Source organism: Panthera pardus, unplaced genomic scaffold (assembly GCF_024362965.1).
Source record: "Panthera pardus isolate Hobbes unplaced genomic scaffold, ASM2436296v1 HiC_scaffold_8, whole genome shotgun sequence".
Lineage (NCBI taxonomy): Eukaryota > Metazoa > Chordata > Mammalia > Carnivora > Felidae > Panthera > Panthera pardus.
Window position 1 is genome coordinate 32,067,657 of NW_026527013.1, and position 16,153 is coordinate 32,083,809.

The 16,153-nt window shown below is 47.6% G+C and overlaps 1 protein-coding gene across 3 annotated transcripts in view; it reads right to left on the reverse strand.

The window, feature by feature from the left end:
• ADAMTS9 (ADAM metallopeptidase with thrombospondin type 1 motif 9) overlaps positions 1-16,153 on the reverse strand; it is a 161,907-nt gene that overhangs the window by 20,479 nt on the left and 125,275 nt on the right. For all 3 annotated transcript variants that reach the window (XM_019469804.2, XM_019469803.2, XM_019469801.2), the window contains 3 exons: positions 5,495-5,668; positions 1,392-1,586; positions 197-329 (listed from right to left, as the gene is read on the reverse strand). In XM_019469804.2, the coding sequence (XP_019325349.2) occupies positions 197-329; positions 1,392-1,586; positions 5,495-5,668 (502 nt within the window). The remainder of the gene's footprint in view (positions 1-196; positions 330-1,391; positions 1,587-5,494; positions 5,669-16,153) is intronic.

Sequence of the window (16,153 nt, forward strand, 5' to 3'; positions counted from 1 at the left end):
GAACTTTCAGGATCTACTCTCTTCGCGACTTCCAAACGTAGCATACGGCAGTGTTGACTATGGTTTTCACGCTGTGCATTTCATCCCCAGCACTTATTTATCTTATAAATTCTCTATTTCCAATGAGGGTGGGCAAACGAACAAGGAAACCCTGGTCCTCGTGCTCCGGAGAAAGGGCTTCAGCTGGCCCACTTACAGTTATAGATATTGTGACAAGTTTTCCTTTCTTCTGGCTTCAGGTCGGCAGGGCATAAGTGGCTGGGCTGGTCCTCGTTGGTTAAACACTGCACAGATCTGTGTGTCACTCCCACACCACAGGACACTGAGCACTGGAAGGCAGACCAGAGTCAGTGATGCAGCCCCGGAACCCGGGAGGCATGGGGTCTAGTGACGCGGGGCTCACAGCTCCACGTCCGAGGTGTCATTTCAGACCCTAGGCTGCTAAAAACAAATGCTGACGTATGTGCAACACTTACAGTGGAGCAGTCTCTGTGCTAAGCATTATACATCCATGTTCATATATGTGGGTATCTTACCTGTGTATTTATATTTACATGCATAACATATATACTTATATATATGACATATATATCCGATATATAATTTTCTCATTAAGCCTTACAAAAATTTTCTGAGATAGTACTCCCATTATTCTATTTTTACAGAGAGGAGATTGGGGCCCAAATGTCAAGAAACTTGTTCAAGGTCATGGTAGAGCCAGGATTCAAACCCTAACCCCTTTCAACCGATCCTGTACTTTGTCTCATCGCTTGGCCACACTGAGAACCTAGTAGGCAGGAGCCAGGGGGTGGTGGCAATACTCCAAGGACAGTCGCAATTTTAAATGTTCTTGCTTATTGTACGCCTAATGCAGTGAAATACTCCCGTTGAAGAGGGACTAGAGTCTGCTGACTTCCTAACCGCGGAAGCAACAACGAACTCTTCTGTAACTCTTACTAGGTGACAGAGTTCCGGGAGCTGGTGTGGAAAAACATCGTGGTAAAATACGCGTAACGTGAAGTGTGCTATTATGATCTACGAGCTGTTTACATATTAACTCGTCCCTTCTTCACCACCACCCATTTTGCAGATGAGGAAACAGAGACACAGAAGTGTTGCACCTCTCATTCAACTGGCAAGTAGGAGGGCCAGGATTCACAGGGCGGGCGTCTGGCTTCAGAGCCCGTGCTCTAAGCTCTGGGTTTGGCCACCCTGCCGAACGAGAAGAGAACCTTCTCTTCCCATCAGCCCACCTCGAAGTGCTAACACCAGTGTCTTCCCAGCATCCCTCCCGGAAGGAGGCTCCCTCGGGACGGCCGAGGCAGGACATGTCTAAGATGAAGTCTGGGATCCCAAAGCTTTCCCATTTGATCACCGAACAGTCTACTTACGCTGCCCCAGTTGCCGACTCTCCAGCTGGCCGACACAGGGCACTCCCTCAGGTAGCACGGATGGACGCTGGGGGGCTGAGTGCCCGGGCAGTTGACGGCTGTTTGGTAGCTGTACTCATAATTCTCCTTCCCGGTGTAAATCTCGCTACAGGAGACGAGCCTTTGTCTGTAGCCCTTTCCACAGGTCACTGAGCACTGGGAAAACAGGGGGTGGGAGGAGAGGCTGGAGCAGCGCCTGGGGGCAGCCCACAATAGGCCCCTGACCCCCACATCCAACGTTGACCCCGGACGACGCTGCAGAGAGCTCTCACTTTATTAGCTTGTTTGTGCATTGCAAGCGGCAGGCCCCGAGCGCACCGCGGACGGACAACCCTAAAAGTCGCCTTCGGGGATCTAGTGTGGCCCCCGCTGCGGGACGGTGTGCCCTGAGCCCTTGCTTTGGATTTCAAGGGGAGGAGGGGAGGAGGCTCCAGCTGTCCCTGGTTCCATTTAGACGCTCCCCAAAGCCCCACTGCACATGCTTCTCCAAACCGGAGATGTGGCCACGGGGGACGGGAGGAGGGCGTGTCACAGCTCACCTGAGTTACAGGTGAAACCCAAGCACTTAGCCAAAAGGGGACTTGGGCGCAGTTTTCCTTTCCTGCTCCGTTCGTTTTGCTTTCCCGTCTGCCCCGCACTCACTCTCCTTCTCTCTTTGCTCTCCCTGCCCATACGTCTGGACCGATAATGTCACCCTTCTGCTCTCCTATCTCTTTGCCTATCTAACCAGATCAGGCAGTCACTATACCTGTTGACCATCATTACACGGCATTTACAAATATGCAAACAACACGCCAAAGGAGAAAGAGAGGACGTCTTACTAGCGTCCAAGATCCTTCCTGTGATGAGACACCTAATTGGTTACTGACGCCATGTTCAAGTAGGTTCGACCTCCCACGCTAAGTACTTGATACAATATATTTAGAAAATAAAAGTGCATCGTAGTGAATTTAGTTTTGATGGTGTTTTTTAGACAATGTGGTCAGATAACCGGCCATCCCCTGGGAAGGTGTCACATAAAATTAAGTGAGAGGATCAGGATTCTCTAGACCAAAGGTTGCCGGAGGCGTCCTGGATGAACCCCTGACCCAGTCCGCAGCAAGTGGTGTGGTCTGCTTTTTCCAGGGGGAGCATCCATGAGGTCTCACTAGCTATTAAAAGCCACAGTGTCATTCTTTCCTAACGTCTCCTGAGCTGGTGCTTTCAGCCACGTGGCTTTCGTCTCCTATAACTACCTGTTCCAGGGAGAAGATACCTCTTGAAGAGGTCCTGGAGGCAGGGGGGTGACAGGCCCAGCCAGAGGCACACGGAGCATCCCTGGTCCTTCCTTTTCAGATGGCTCGAGACCTGGAAATGTTGTGCATGTTTCTTCCTTCTTCGGCTGCCACTGTTCAAATGCTTGAAGAGCCAGCAGAGGCCAGGCCCGGGGAGGGCGAGGCTGGTCTGGGGTGTTTCGTGTGTGGGCAGATCGCCAGCCAATGCTGGGTCTGTCTAGGCTGGGAGGGAGGAGGGGGACTGGTGGGGAGGAGGGAGGCAGGGAAGCTCTTACTCTTGACTCTCCATGCCCTGGGGGGTCATGTGCTTGCTTCATTATGAGCATATATTACTTTTCTAATGTGAAAATAACAGTAAAGCAGGATGAAATGGTAAGAATGTGCGCTCCTTGCATTAATGATGCACTTCAGGCCTAAGCCGAGAAATGCATGATGAGCCAGGGGTGATGGGGTGCTCTTTTCCCATCTGGCCCAGGCCTGCTCAAATTCAAGGAGAGCTCAGAGAAAAGCACTCAACTCTCCAGGGGACAGAGGTCCTAGAGAGAAGGCATGGCTTGCTGTGGCTCTTGAACTTTTCCAGAAGCTTTTCTAGAGGGATTTCTGGTCCAGTGGCCCTTGCATCCATGTGAGGTCCTATCTCCAACCCTTCTCCACTTTGCTATAAGTTTCCAGAGTTTTTAATCCATGAAACACTTGAGAATTTGCAGAAATACTGAAGACTTTTTTTTTTTTTTTTTTTTTTGGAGAAGATTTGGATCTTCTCCAAGTCTCATCTGTTGGGGGGTTAAGATTAAGGTTAAAATAAAGCTACAGGAGTCACATGACTCAGTCTTAGATCGCAATTCTTTTAGCATAATAATAACACACAAAAGACTGGCTAAGATGAAAAGTGAAGAGACCAATGTTTGCAGTGTGACAAGTGTAGAAACTCCAGAGAGATGAACGACCAAGAAGTAAGCCAGAAACTACTAAGAGGAGGCCTCCAGGAGGCAGAGAGGAGAGCTCAGAGGCCTGAGGAGCGAGAGAGGCTTTTCCCTGCCTGGTGGGGAACCAGGCAGTTATGGACCTGAGAACCAGAAGTTATGGACCACACCTGAGGAGGACCGGGGAGAAGCGAGTTGAAGAGAAGAGAGGCACCCTCCCCAGACGCCTTCCCCCAGACCCTCCTTGGAATCTGGATGGGTTGGAACCTATGCCTCAAACCCAAAGTCAAGGACTATTTTGAGCAAGCATCTGGACTCCCAGGTTCCTGGCTAGCCAATGGTAAATGTACTTCCTAATGATTTGGACCATGTCTCCCTTCCACTCTTTAAGAGTTGGAGAACATGCAGAGTCGGGGTAAAGGAGGGTTTCTCAACTTCAGCACCATGGCCATCTGGGCCAGATAGCTCTCTGTTGTGTGTGTGTGTGGGGGGAGGAGGGGTGGCTGGGTGGGGGAGGGCTGTCCCACATACTCCAGGAGATTTAGCAGCATCCCTGACCTCTACCCACTAGATGCTGGTAGTATCCCACTTCCTCCACTTGTGACAACCAAAAATGTCTCCAGACATTGCCAGATGTCCCCTGGGTGAGGAAGGGGAGGCAAAAGTCAATGGAGTAAAGAGAAGAAGGATGGGGAGACATAGTTAGAAAGGACTCTAGGCCAGCTACAGTGAAGGAAGCATTCACCACCCAACACACTTATCGTCTGCATGCAAATATTCCTCCTATTGAAATGTGAAACCGCTGCCCTGTGAAACTTTGCTACGAGCCCAGGTAATTCCGAAACCTCTAACTCCTTTTGGGCAAATGACAACTGGTTTGGATGTTAGAGGTCTTTCAGTCTTTGAAAATATTATGAGGCAGAGAAGGAAGTAAACCATACGAGACTCTTAAATACAGAGAACAAACTGAGGGGCTGCTGGAGGGGAGGTGGGTGGGGGATGGGCTAGATGGGGGACGGGCATTAGGGAGGCCACTTGTTGGGATGAGCCCTGGGGGCCATATGGAAGGGATGAATCACAAATTCTACTCCTGAAATCAAGACTACACTGTACATCAACTAACTTGAATTTAAATAAGTAAATTTAAGAAGTGTTACGAGGTTTGAAAACAATGTGATCATGTTTGGTCTATTAATAATAAAAAGTTTCTAGATTAGGCATTGTGGGCAAACGAAGAGAAGAAAAAAATTGATTCCTTGAATACTTTGGAAAATCATTTGGTTCCTCTGGATCAGAGGTTGTCAAAGAGGCAGCCCGTATCTGGCCCACGGAAAGGTTTGCTTTGCCCCACATAACGTTTTCAAATAAAAAATTGGAGTCCACGTTTTAAAGTTAGGAGACCCCGCATAAAAGTTCAGATTTTTGTCCTCCTTGAAAACTCAGGTCTGGTACCACCGGACCCACATTTCTGCATGGCCTCTGCTGGAGAGGGAGGGAGCTGCTCCCATCACACGGGACGTGCTCATTTGTCACAGTCTCTGCCATTCCCTGTTGTCTCCCCGACGCGAAGGGCATCTTCTTATGTTAACTCTCTTCAGACACCAACAGGCATCACATGAACTAGCAGGCCCTGTGATAATTCCTCCTTTATCATACCAACAGGACATCAAGGGGAATCACAGGACTGAGGGGAACCGAGAGATCATCTCAGGCATCCTCCTACCTTGCACATGGTGGGGAGGGGTCTAGCCCCAGCAGGTGGAACTGGCAGGTGGGTCCCAGTCTCCCCCGTTCCTACCCAGAGGTCACTCTGTTGCCTTCAGGCCATCGCTGTCCTGAAGGCAGTTACAGAATCCCCGGGACGTACCTCTGACCATTCTCCTGTGATCCAGACATACTCGCAGGGCTGCAAACTACAGCTCTCCCGGTCCGCAGGTCGCTTGCTCGTGTCGCAGCGTAGGCCGTGAACCTCAGTGCCTTTGTCCACATCCATACACACCACCTTGCGGTACCTGGAGCCCTCGCCACAAGTCTTGGTGCACTGTTCGTGACAGACAGAACAGGTGTTGATATGGAAAGCTAATAAATGGCTTATTATATGCTGTTTTTGTGGTGACTTATTTTCCTGTCTTGTCTACCCTTTAGGAATGTGAGGCCTCTGAGGGGAGGCATGATCAGAGGACTCATTGTCTTATCCCACTTATTCCCAACACTGTTCCTGGCACAGCGATAAGTGTTTGATAAGTGGCTATTGGAGGGAAGGAATGGAAGCACGAATGAACGGATGTCAGGTTTGGAAAGGACCTTACGGCTTGACGGCTTTACTCACGCAAACATGGATTCTCTTTAAAACTTACAGCTAAATGATTATCGAACGGTGTCTAAATACCTCGAGAGTCAGGGAAGTTGTTATGTGTCCAGGTGGCCCATTTTATCTTACGACTACACACACCAATTTGCAGACCGCAGCCTCGTGTCCTAGTTGTCGACTCCAGGGGAGCATGAAGGACAAATTTCATTTCTCCCAAATCGTCCCCCTTCCGGGACTTGAGAGGCTTTGCTTTACTGTGACACCTTCCCCACCCCCCCCCCCCCCCCCGCCCCCAACTGACTGCGTTTTCTCCTCCAGGATGAAGGGCTCTCATCCCTCATTCACTCGGGAAATATTCACCAAGTTCCTAGCATCAGGGCCTGTGATGGGTCCCGGGTCAACAAGAACGGACACGCACCGCACAGCCCTCAGAGAGGAGCTTATATTTTAGCAGCAAAGACAGACGTTGAGGACGGAGACAGCTAAGACTTAAAGATTACTGCAATCTCCATTTTTCAGATGGAGAAACTGGGACTTAGCCGAAATGCCTTGCCCCAGATCAAACAACTCTTTGTGAGGTAGATGGGACACATCTTTTTATTCCCATCCACCAAGTGAGGAAAACAGAGCAAGCCGTACGTGCTGTTCCAGGACCCTCTCTATGCTGTCTGCAAACTCCCTATCTTCTTCGCTTTAACCAACGGCACACCCACCTTTGAAGTTTAACCTGGTTATCTGTGTGCTAAAGGTTTCCCAAAGCCCGTCCTATCTAAAGCATCTATTGTGTCCCAGCATTTCAAGACTGTAAACCACCTTGGAGATCCACGGTGAGCTAATCTGGGGACTCCTGTTTCCTTTACACCAGGGATTACGCGTCCTATAGCCCCTGGGCCTTAGCTAACTCATTAACAACAACCGAGAGTTGTGGGTAGCATGGTATCTTTTAAACTTTCTCTTCTCAAAAGTATATTTAGGGGGCGCCGGGGTGGCTCCGTCGGTTAAGCACCCAACTTCGGCTCAGGTCATTGCCTCGTGGTTCATGGGTTCAAGCCCCGCGTCGGGCTCTGTGCTGACAGCTCAGAGCCTGGAGCTGCTTCCGATTATGTGTCTCCCTCTCTCTCTGCCCCTCCCCCACTTGCTCTCTTGCATTCTCTCTCTCTCTCTCTTTCAAAAATAAATAAACATAAATAAATTTTTTTTAAGTCTATTTAGGGAGACCCATGGACCCCCACCTATCTTTTTCTCCTCTCACACCTCTTTCCCTTTTATTACTTACCTTGTCCCACAGGCATTTCAGTTTGGGCTCCAGTCTGACTCTGGAAAGTCTTTGCAGATATGTCTTGTGCCTTGCTTTTTTGGCAGTAAAATACACCTAACCTAACCTAACATTGATCATTTCGATCATTTTAAAGTGTACAATTCAGTGGCATTTAATCATCTGCAACGTCGTAAGATCGTCATCCCTATGTGCTTCCAGAACGTTTTCATCACCCGAAAAGGAAACGCTGTACCCATGAAACAGTCAGTCACTCCTTGCTTCCCCAACCGCCCGGCCACCCCCCCTCCCCCACCCCCAGCCCGTGCAACCACCAAGCTGCTCTCTGTCTATAGCAGTTTGCCTGTTCTGGCTGTTTCATATGAATGGCATACAATACGCAGCCTTTTGTGACTGGCTTCTTAATTCAGCATACTGCTTTCAAGGTCAATCCATGTTGTAGCATGTATCTGTACTTTCTTCCTTTCTGTGGCTGAATAACCATCTGTTGTGTGGCTATACCACATTGTGATCATTCAAATGACAACGGACATTGGGCTGTTTCCACCTCGTGGCCATTATGAATGGTGCTATGAACACTCATGTCCAAGTTTGAACATGTGGTTTCAATTCTTCGGGGTGTACCCCAGGAGTAGAAATGCTGAGTCATCTGGGATACCCCGTGCCTTTTGTGAGCCACTTTGTTCTTTTAGGAAGTAAAAGGGAGATGCGATGTGTCCTGCTACCCCTTATCATTTGCAAACTTAACTCATAGCTTCTGCTGCTTGGAAGCGAACCTCCACGTCTAGAATGTGGAGTCACTTGAATTTTTCTGGGGCACAAATATGAATTGAAAGTTCTCTGAGGCGATGAGTGCAGATGAGCAAATCACTTCAAAGGGTCTGGGAGGCTGGTTGAGCCCCGTTCCCTAGGTCAACCCTAGCTTGGGGTTTTCTGTTCCTCTGGAGTGTCCTGGGTACTAGTGTGAAGCAATAACACTTTTGTTTATTCACACACACACACACACACACACACACAATCCCAAATGAGTTACAGAGCCACTGAATGTTCAAAAGCAAAACAAAGCCGTGGTTAATCTGTGATGTGTATACAAATGCAGAAGAAACACTTAACTGCCTGGAGAAAAAGTAATTCCTTAGAAAATCGGGACTTAGGTGACTCAGATCCTGATTACTGAGCGGCCCAAACTGGACTAAACCTTCCAGTGTCTTCTTCATTAATCCCTCGGGCTCTAATCTGTGCCAATAAGTAACAGTTTCGATAGAAATGCAAGGACTTCTAGACACCTATTTGCTTTTTAAGGGCTTCTGCCTTGGTGTCCAGGAAAGGTTAACTACCATGAAAACTCTTTTGCCGACGGTGGAGAAGGGAGTTAGTTGGGAGACCTTATGAACATTGCTTTTAGAAAAATTAAGCTAGGTAAATAAGTGACTCGTCCAGGGTGTTGGAATTAGTCAACAGCAGCTCTGAAAGTCACCTGGCAAGGCTTTTCTCCTGGGGTCCTAACTAGAGCACGGGGGCTGGGGGCACAGAAAGCAAACCCACCCAAGCTCCTGAATTTTACCAGCTTTTGGGAATATCACTGCCCACCAAACCCAGAATTAAGGACTCTTTCTATGTTCTATGTTCTATGTTCTAAAAACAGCCAGAAAGTTCAACTAGCCTCATTTTCACTTCCAAAAGGTTTTCTCGACTCTCGTTACAGCTCTGAGAAATAACTATAATTCATCAAGCCACGGGTCACGGGGCTGCACTAAACTGGGTAGCTTGCTCATCGCCCTTCAGGCTACATATGCCTTTAAATGTGCTGAGATTAACAGGAGGAAAATAGCTGTCGACATTTGAGAGTGAGGAAGAGCTACCGTAAACTTTTAAGGGACTATTTTGTTTAACCAGGTAGGTTGGCCACAGGGTAATGGTCTAAAGAGGGTCCTTTAACGCAGGGAGTAGAAACTGCCTTTCCTTAAACATGGTAATGGAGTTGCTTTACACTTTTTCATGAGATGCCCTAACCATGGGTAGGAAAAAAAAAATCATTTCATATTTACATGGTCTACCTTTTAAGGCTGTGGATTTTGTTCACGGACAAAGTCATTTGTCGTGTCGTTTCCAATGCGAGACTACCATTGTCAGACAGCGTGTGGACAGACGAGTGACAGAATGAGTGGGGACCTTGATGGCACAGTGTTTTGTGTATACTCTGCAGAGTTTTATGTGATAAGCAACAGTAATTACGAATCAATTTCTAACAATGCTTTAAATTGAAAAAGAAAAAAAGCAGCCTTCAAATTACTAATGGGTTCTTTCTCAAAGCTCATTTTAAAGTCAGGTGTGTGGAGTTGGGACATTCTTGCCCCCAAACAGTATATTCATAAGGGAAAAAGGCAGAAATAGGACTATGGAGATATTTGATAACTTCCAAGTTATTCACTCATTCAACCGATATTTGCAGGGGGACCGAGTTCTGTGCTGGGCCCTGGGATACAGCCCTGACATCTTCCTACTCATGTTCTCTCTCTGTTATGACACCCAGGTGGCTGCTACTCCCAGCTTGCTGTCCATATGCCAGGACAGCCGGCTACCTGGTGACCATCGGCATTCAACACTTAGGGCTGCCTCGTATGGCCAGAGGAGCAGGTGCGGGTTTCAGAACAGAGCAGGATGGCGAAAAGAAGCCACCAAGGTGTCCCACAACTGTGACAGCAAGAGAGGAGTAAGGGCGAGGGTCTAGAATTCCCATGGTGCCGAAAGGGGTGCCCAAGCAGTGGCTGAAGAGATGGGTTAGCCAGGGAAGGAGGAGAAGGGGACATTCTCAGGACAGGGCTCAGCGTGCATGGAGGCTGGAGGTGAATGTCGTGGGGAAGCCGGGCTCGGGACCGACCACTGCAGTTTGGGGCTGAGACTCGGTTCGAATCGAGATGGGAATTTCCGAAGGCGGGCAGGGGCCAGGTCACGAAGGCGCTTGTTAGCCACCTACACTGCTTGGGGGAAAACCCAAACCCTGGCCCTGGCCTACGAATCCTAATCTGGGCGCTCCCGCAGGTCCAGTCTTGTTTCAGCCTTCTGGTCCTTCACTTGCTCTGCTCCCGCCATGCTGCACTTTTGTCTGGGCTGGACCCTGTCCTCTTCCTTCCACCTGGAATCATCTTCCCCTGCCCTTCACCTCCGACCACCCTAAAGAAGGTAGGACTGGCCTGTCATTCTTTGTCTGTATCTCAGTGCCTTGCTTCTTTCCGTCACAGCACGGTTCACACTTGGCAACTTCACAGAACATGTTTGTTTGCTCGCTTTCCGTCTCTTCCACCGGTCAGTCAATCCCCCACAGCAGTGTCGCTGTCCCTACTGCATCCCCGATGCCCAGACCCCAGCATTTGGTAGGTGCCGGGTAAAGATTTCTTGAGCAAAGTAATGAGGGAAGGAATCATACAGAGTTAATATCTGGCCCTTGTCCACACACCCTATTGCAAACTTCGTAAAATCTTTGCAACAGGTTGACCAGAGGCCTGCCGTTTTCTAACTTTTCTGGGCTAAGGGGGTAAACTTGGGAATCATTCTGCAGTTGATCTCAATAAAAGCCCTTGGAATCCTAATATGTATGAGAGCACACGGTCCAAGTCTCTGCACTGGGCCAAAGAGCCACGGGGTGGGAAGCTCTGCGAAGGCCAGACATGTCAAAGCATAGCGTGTCCGTGGCAGTGTGGCAAGAAAATAAACTATCTGTTCTTACAGGAAAAACACAGTCTGCTTGACTGTTTTAAATGACATTTTAGAATGTCATGATTCTGAGGACTTAGGAAGGTATTGATATATAAATGTCTTCCCTCCCGCCTCTTTCCCTCCTCCTCCCTCCCTCCTCCTTTCCTTCCTTCCTCCCTCCTTCCTTTTCCTCCCTCCTTCCTTTCTTTCCTTCCTTCCAACTTTCTTTGGTCCCGCTGTCCACGTTTATTCAACAAGTGTGTTCAGTGCTCTGGGTACTATGCTAAACGCTGAGGAAAACTCTGGCGAACAAACTCTCTGACCTCAAACGGGTGACACTGTAGGCAAGGAAATCAGGCAACCACAATTCAGAGTGCTAACTGCTAGAGCAGAGTATTTTTGGGGTGCCAGGAGAGCTGAGAGGAGGGTAGTCTCACGCAGTTATTGGTGGGGAGGTGTGAGCTTGGAAAGGTCCAATACCTGGCCCCAAGTTGGCAGGTGATATTAAAAACCTGGAGTCGTGTCTGGATACAGCATCTGTCTCTTCTCTAATTGTCTCGCCTTATATCTATTATTATTATTATTTTTTTTTTAACATTTGTTTATTTTTGAGACAGGGAGAGACAGCATGAACGGGGGAGGGTCAGAGAGAGAGGGAGACACAGAATCGGAAACAGGCTCCAGGCCCTGAGCTGTCAGCACAGAGCCCGACATGGCGCCCGAACTCACGGACCGCGAGATCATGACCCGAGCCGAAGTTGGATGCTTAACCGACTGAGCCACCCAGGTGCCCCATCGCCTTATATCTAAAAGTCCAGACTCTACTCTTAGGGTATCCTGAAGGCACACGGGTGCTTCTTCCCTGCTGTGTAGGTACCAGGCCTCCCAACAAAGGAGGCCCAGTGAGATCTCCATCACCATCAAGACTGACCCCACTGGCTTAGGGGCGGACTGCCAACCCAGGGGACCAAGCATTCCATGTTCCGAAGGAGGTGGGGGGGGGTGCTCACCCAATAAAGGGAATTGGACTTTATGCCAACTCTGGCTTCTGTGAGAGGCTAGACAAGCCATTAAGAAGGAAATAAAATAATTTGCCTCAGATGAATGCTGGCACGGGAGGGAGGAGAATATAAAGATTCAGAGCGCGTGTTCCAGAAGTCAGGCTTCCAAGCTTCAAATCCCAGCCTTATTACTTACTGAATGCATGAACTTGGATGAATTAATCTATCTCAGCCTCAAGTTTCCCCATCTTTAAGTGAGGATAAAAACTTAATTACTTCGTTAGAGAGTTATGGAAAGGTTAAGTGAGGTCTTCCATAAAAAACACTCAATATAGTGCTTGGTCCCTAGCTTAATAAACAAAAAGATGTATTATTTTTATCATCAGTATCGACCACTGAACTGTGTAAGTCTGGGGGATGCCCCTCGTATTGTAACCTATGGGAATGGTACCCCCAGAGTTGTGCAGTGTGCAACCTGTATGACTGAGAAAAGCGTACCCGATGATCCTGCTGTTGTGGTTATGCAGAACCTGTGCTCCTCAAGGTGGACACCTGGATTATTTGTCAAAACGAGGGGGCTGCCATTCCCTATGTGCCTAGCATGACACACATCTTGCCCCCAAACAAGTGGGCTTTGACAATCCACAAGGGGGAGGCAAGAGGGAAAAATGCACACTCAGCAGGCAAACAAGAGCTCTGAGGTGGGTGCCAAGGACGGCTCTGAGGTGGGTGCCAAGGGCCTCGGCTGTGAGGCTGGACCTTGGCATCCTCACTGACATCAGGTTGAGGTGTCACTCGTGGATGGGAACCAAGTCAAAGCAGATCTGAGGGAAGATGGTGGAAGAGGGAGTGGGTGGGAGGGGAAGTAGACATGAGAGAGGGGTGAGGGCCGTGACTGAGGGGAGTCTGAAGGGTGCTGTGCTGTCCGATCTGCTGTTTAACAAGGATAACTTTGATCATGAAACTAGGGACAATGAATGATTACAGCAGAACTTCCCTAGGCATGCACAAGGACTGCGGGCACGCAATCAGGAAGGGAGATCTGGCCTATTAAGGTGGTTGCCCAGTTGCTATGAACACTCACTCTAAGTGTTGTGGCCGTGAGGACATTCTAAGAGGGCCACCAGCATGCTGTGCGTAGGAGGAACAAAGGCTTTGGACGGGTCTTCTCCCTCCTCCAGCTGCCCCAAGCCTCGCTCTGCCAATTCAGTGTCACGTGAGGGCACCCCCCTAGGCCTCTATCCTCTCTTACCACCCAGGTCCACCTTTCTCAAACTTTCCGCTTTGGGTTCAGGCAGGTGAGAAAGCATGGTTGCAGGTGGGTAACTGTAAGAATCTGCTTTTCCCACTGCTTAAAGATTCTGTTCTCTTCGTGAGAATGGTTAATCTCTAACTTTTAAATACAGCCACAGGTCAGGCTAGCTCCTTAGGTGTTCTGTTCTTACGTGGAGCTTGACAGCAATATTTAAAGCAGGATGTTAAAAGATCCATCTGCATAGCGTAGGCAAAGATGTACATTTCTAAGCATATTTTGTACGATCAGAGGCAGGACTTCCTCAGTGCATATTTGGCGAGGTTTCTATTCTTTGGAATTCAGAAGGAATTGTAAATGGAGCTTGCATTTCCCTGATTGGCTGGAGCATTTCTGAAAGTTGGCTAAAGCGTGAGCAGTCAGCTTAGATTCATTTCAGCACACTCTCTTACTTTCTGTTCCTTGGAACAGTTACACAGGGTCGAGTCTGGCGCGAGATGAAGAGGGAGAAGGAGAAAGCAGGCAGGGGTAGGTCTGAAACCAGACCAACAGAGAATCAAGAGGTAACACTGAGGGGGCGAGAGGTCAGGAAGCCCTTTCTTCCTTCCATATCTGATAGTGTCAACCCCCAAACCACTTTATTATCTCTCATTGTCTCACAACAACTCTGTGTAGTTGTTATTATCCCCATTCTATAGGTGGCAAACCCAAGAATCGGAGAAACCAAGCATCCTTGTTCGAAGTCACATGGCTAAACAGTAGGACTGTTGGGATATGAACTGGACTGCAGAATTCCGTAGTCTCTGGGGATCCCAGGAACCTGTGTGGCTCCAGTGCGATTAACTTGAAATTTACCTGCTTTAGCCATTCCTCCCCACCATCCTCTGGTGAAAGAAAAAAAAAAATACGGAAGGAAAACAAGCAAAAAAACCTGAGTAGACAGAGAGAATGAGAGTCCTAAAGAAAGGGCACGATGACAATGGAAGCAGTCCATCAGGAGGGTGAGGGAGACGGAAGGACCAGGAGGAAGGCTGATCTCCACATGGGTTAAACATGCAGCTGTAAGAAAACAGTGCCATTCAAGACTGCATCAAAAAGAAAAAAAAAAAAAACAAAACACCACTCAGGGAGAAATTAAACCATGGAGGTGTAAGACCTGTACATTGAAAGCTATAAGACACTGATAAAAGAAATCAAAAACGACACAAATAAATGAAAAGATCTTCTGTGCTCACCAGCTGGAAGCATTAGTACTCTGAAAATGTCCACACTATCCAAAGCAATCTAGAGATTTTAAGGCAATCCTTATCAAAATTCCAAAAGGTGGAAGAAACAATCCTAAAATGTGTATGGACCCACAAAAGACCCTGAAAAACTAAAGCCATCTTGAGAAAGGAGAACACAGCTCAAGCATCACCCTCTTTGATTTCAAACTATATTACAAAATTACAGTAATTAAAGCAACATGGTACTGGCATTAAAAGAAACACACAGATCAATGAAACAGAATAGAGGGCCCAGAAGTAAAGTCACACATATATGGTCAATTAATTTATGACAAAGGAGCCAAGAGTATGCAATGGAGAAAAGACCGTCTCTTCAACAAATGGTGTTGGGGAAACTGGACAGACACATGCAAAACAATGAAACTGAACTCCTATCTTACAGCAGACCCAAAATTTAGGGCAAAATGGATTAGAGACTTGACCCTGAAAGACCTAAACACATAAAATTCCTGGAAGAAAACATAGGGGGTAAGATCCTTGACAATGGTCATGGCCATACTTACTTTGAACATGACACCAAAAGCAAAGACGTCAAAAGCAAAAATAAACAGGTGGGACTGCATCAAACTAAAAATGGGCAAAGGACCCGAACAGACATTTCTCAAAAGAAAACATGCAGATGGCCAACAGATACATGAAAAGGTGCTCAACATCGCTAATCATTGGGGAAATGCAAATCAAAACCACCAGGAGGTATCGCCTCACAATGGCTATTAGCAAAAAGACAAAACATAGCAGGTGTTGGTGAGGATCTGGAGGAGAGGGAACCCCTGGGCATTGTTGGTGGGAATGTAGATCAGTGCAGCCTCTATGGAAAACAGTATGGAGGTTCCTCAAAAAAGTAAAAGGAGAACTACCCTATGATCCTGCAATTCCACTTCTGGGTATTCATCTGAAGGAAATAAAACCGCTAACTTGAAAACCTATCTGCTCCCCCCAGCAGCATTATTTACAACAGCCAAGGCATGGAAGCAACTGAGGTGTCCATCGATGGGCGAATGAATAAAAAAAAAAATGTGTATACATACAAAGGAATATAATAGCCATAAAAAGGAAGGAAATCCTGCCATCTGACAATATGGGATGGACCTTGAGAGCATTATGCTGAGTGCTACAAGTCAGAAAGGGAAAGAGAAATATCATATGACCTCAGTTGTATATGGAATCTTACAAAAACCAAACTTCTAGATACAGAGAACAGATGGATGGTGCCAGAGGTGATGGGAAAGGTGTAGGTGAGCGGGTGACGGGGTTCAAACGGTATAAACTTCCGGCTACAAAATAAGTAAGTCCTGGGGATATAATACACAGCATGGTGACTGAAGTTAACAATACTGTATCATATACTTGAAAGCTAAGAGAATAGATCTTGAAAGTTCTCAACACCAGAAAAAATTTTGGAACCGTGTGAGCTGACGGATGTTAAGTATAACATAGTTACTGTTAATAACAACTTATAATACATACATACGTCAAATCATCATGTCTTCACCTAAAACAAATACAATGTTATATGCCAATGATAGCTCAATACAACTGGAAAAGATGCACATCAGCATTGCCATGAGTGCTTGTGTAAACTTATTTTTAAATGTGGCTGTAGTATCAGGTAATGGTTTCAGTTTAGAATCAGGTCTTGCTCCTTCTGGGCACGTGACGCTTGGACAAATGGGGTTGGCTCTCTGAGCCTCAGTTTTCTTGACT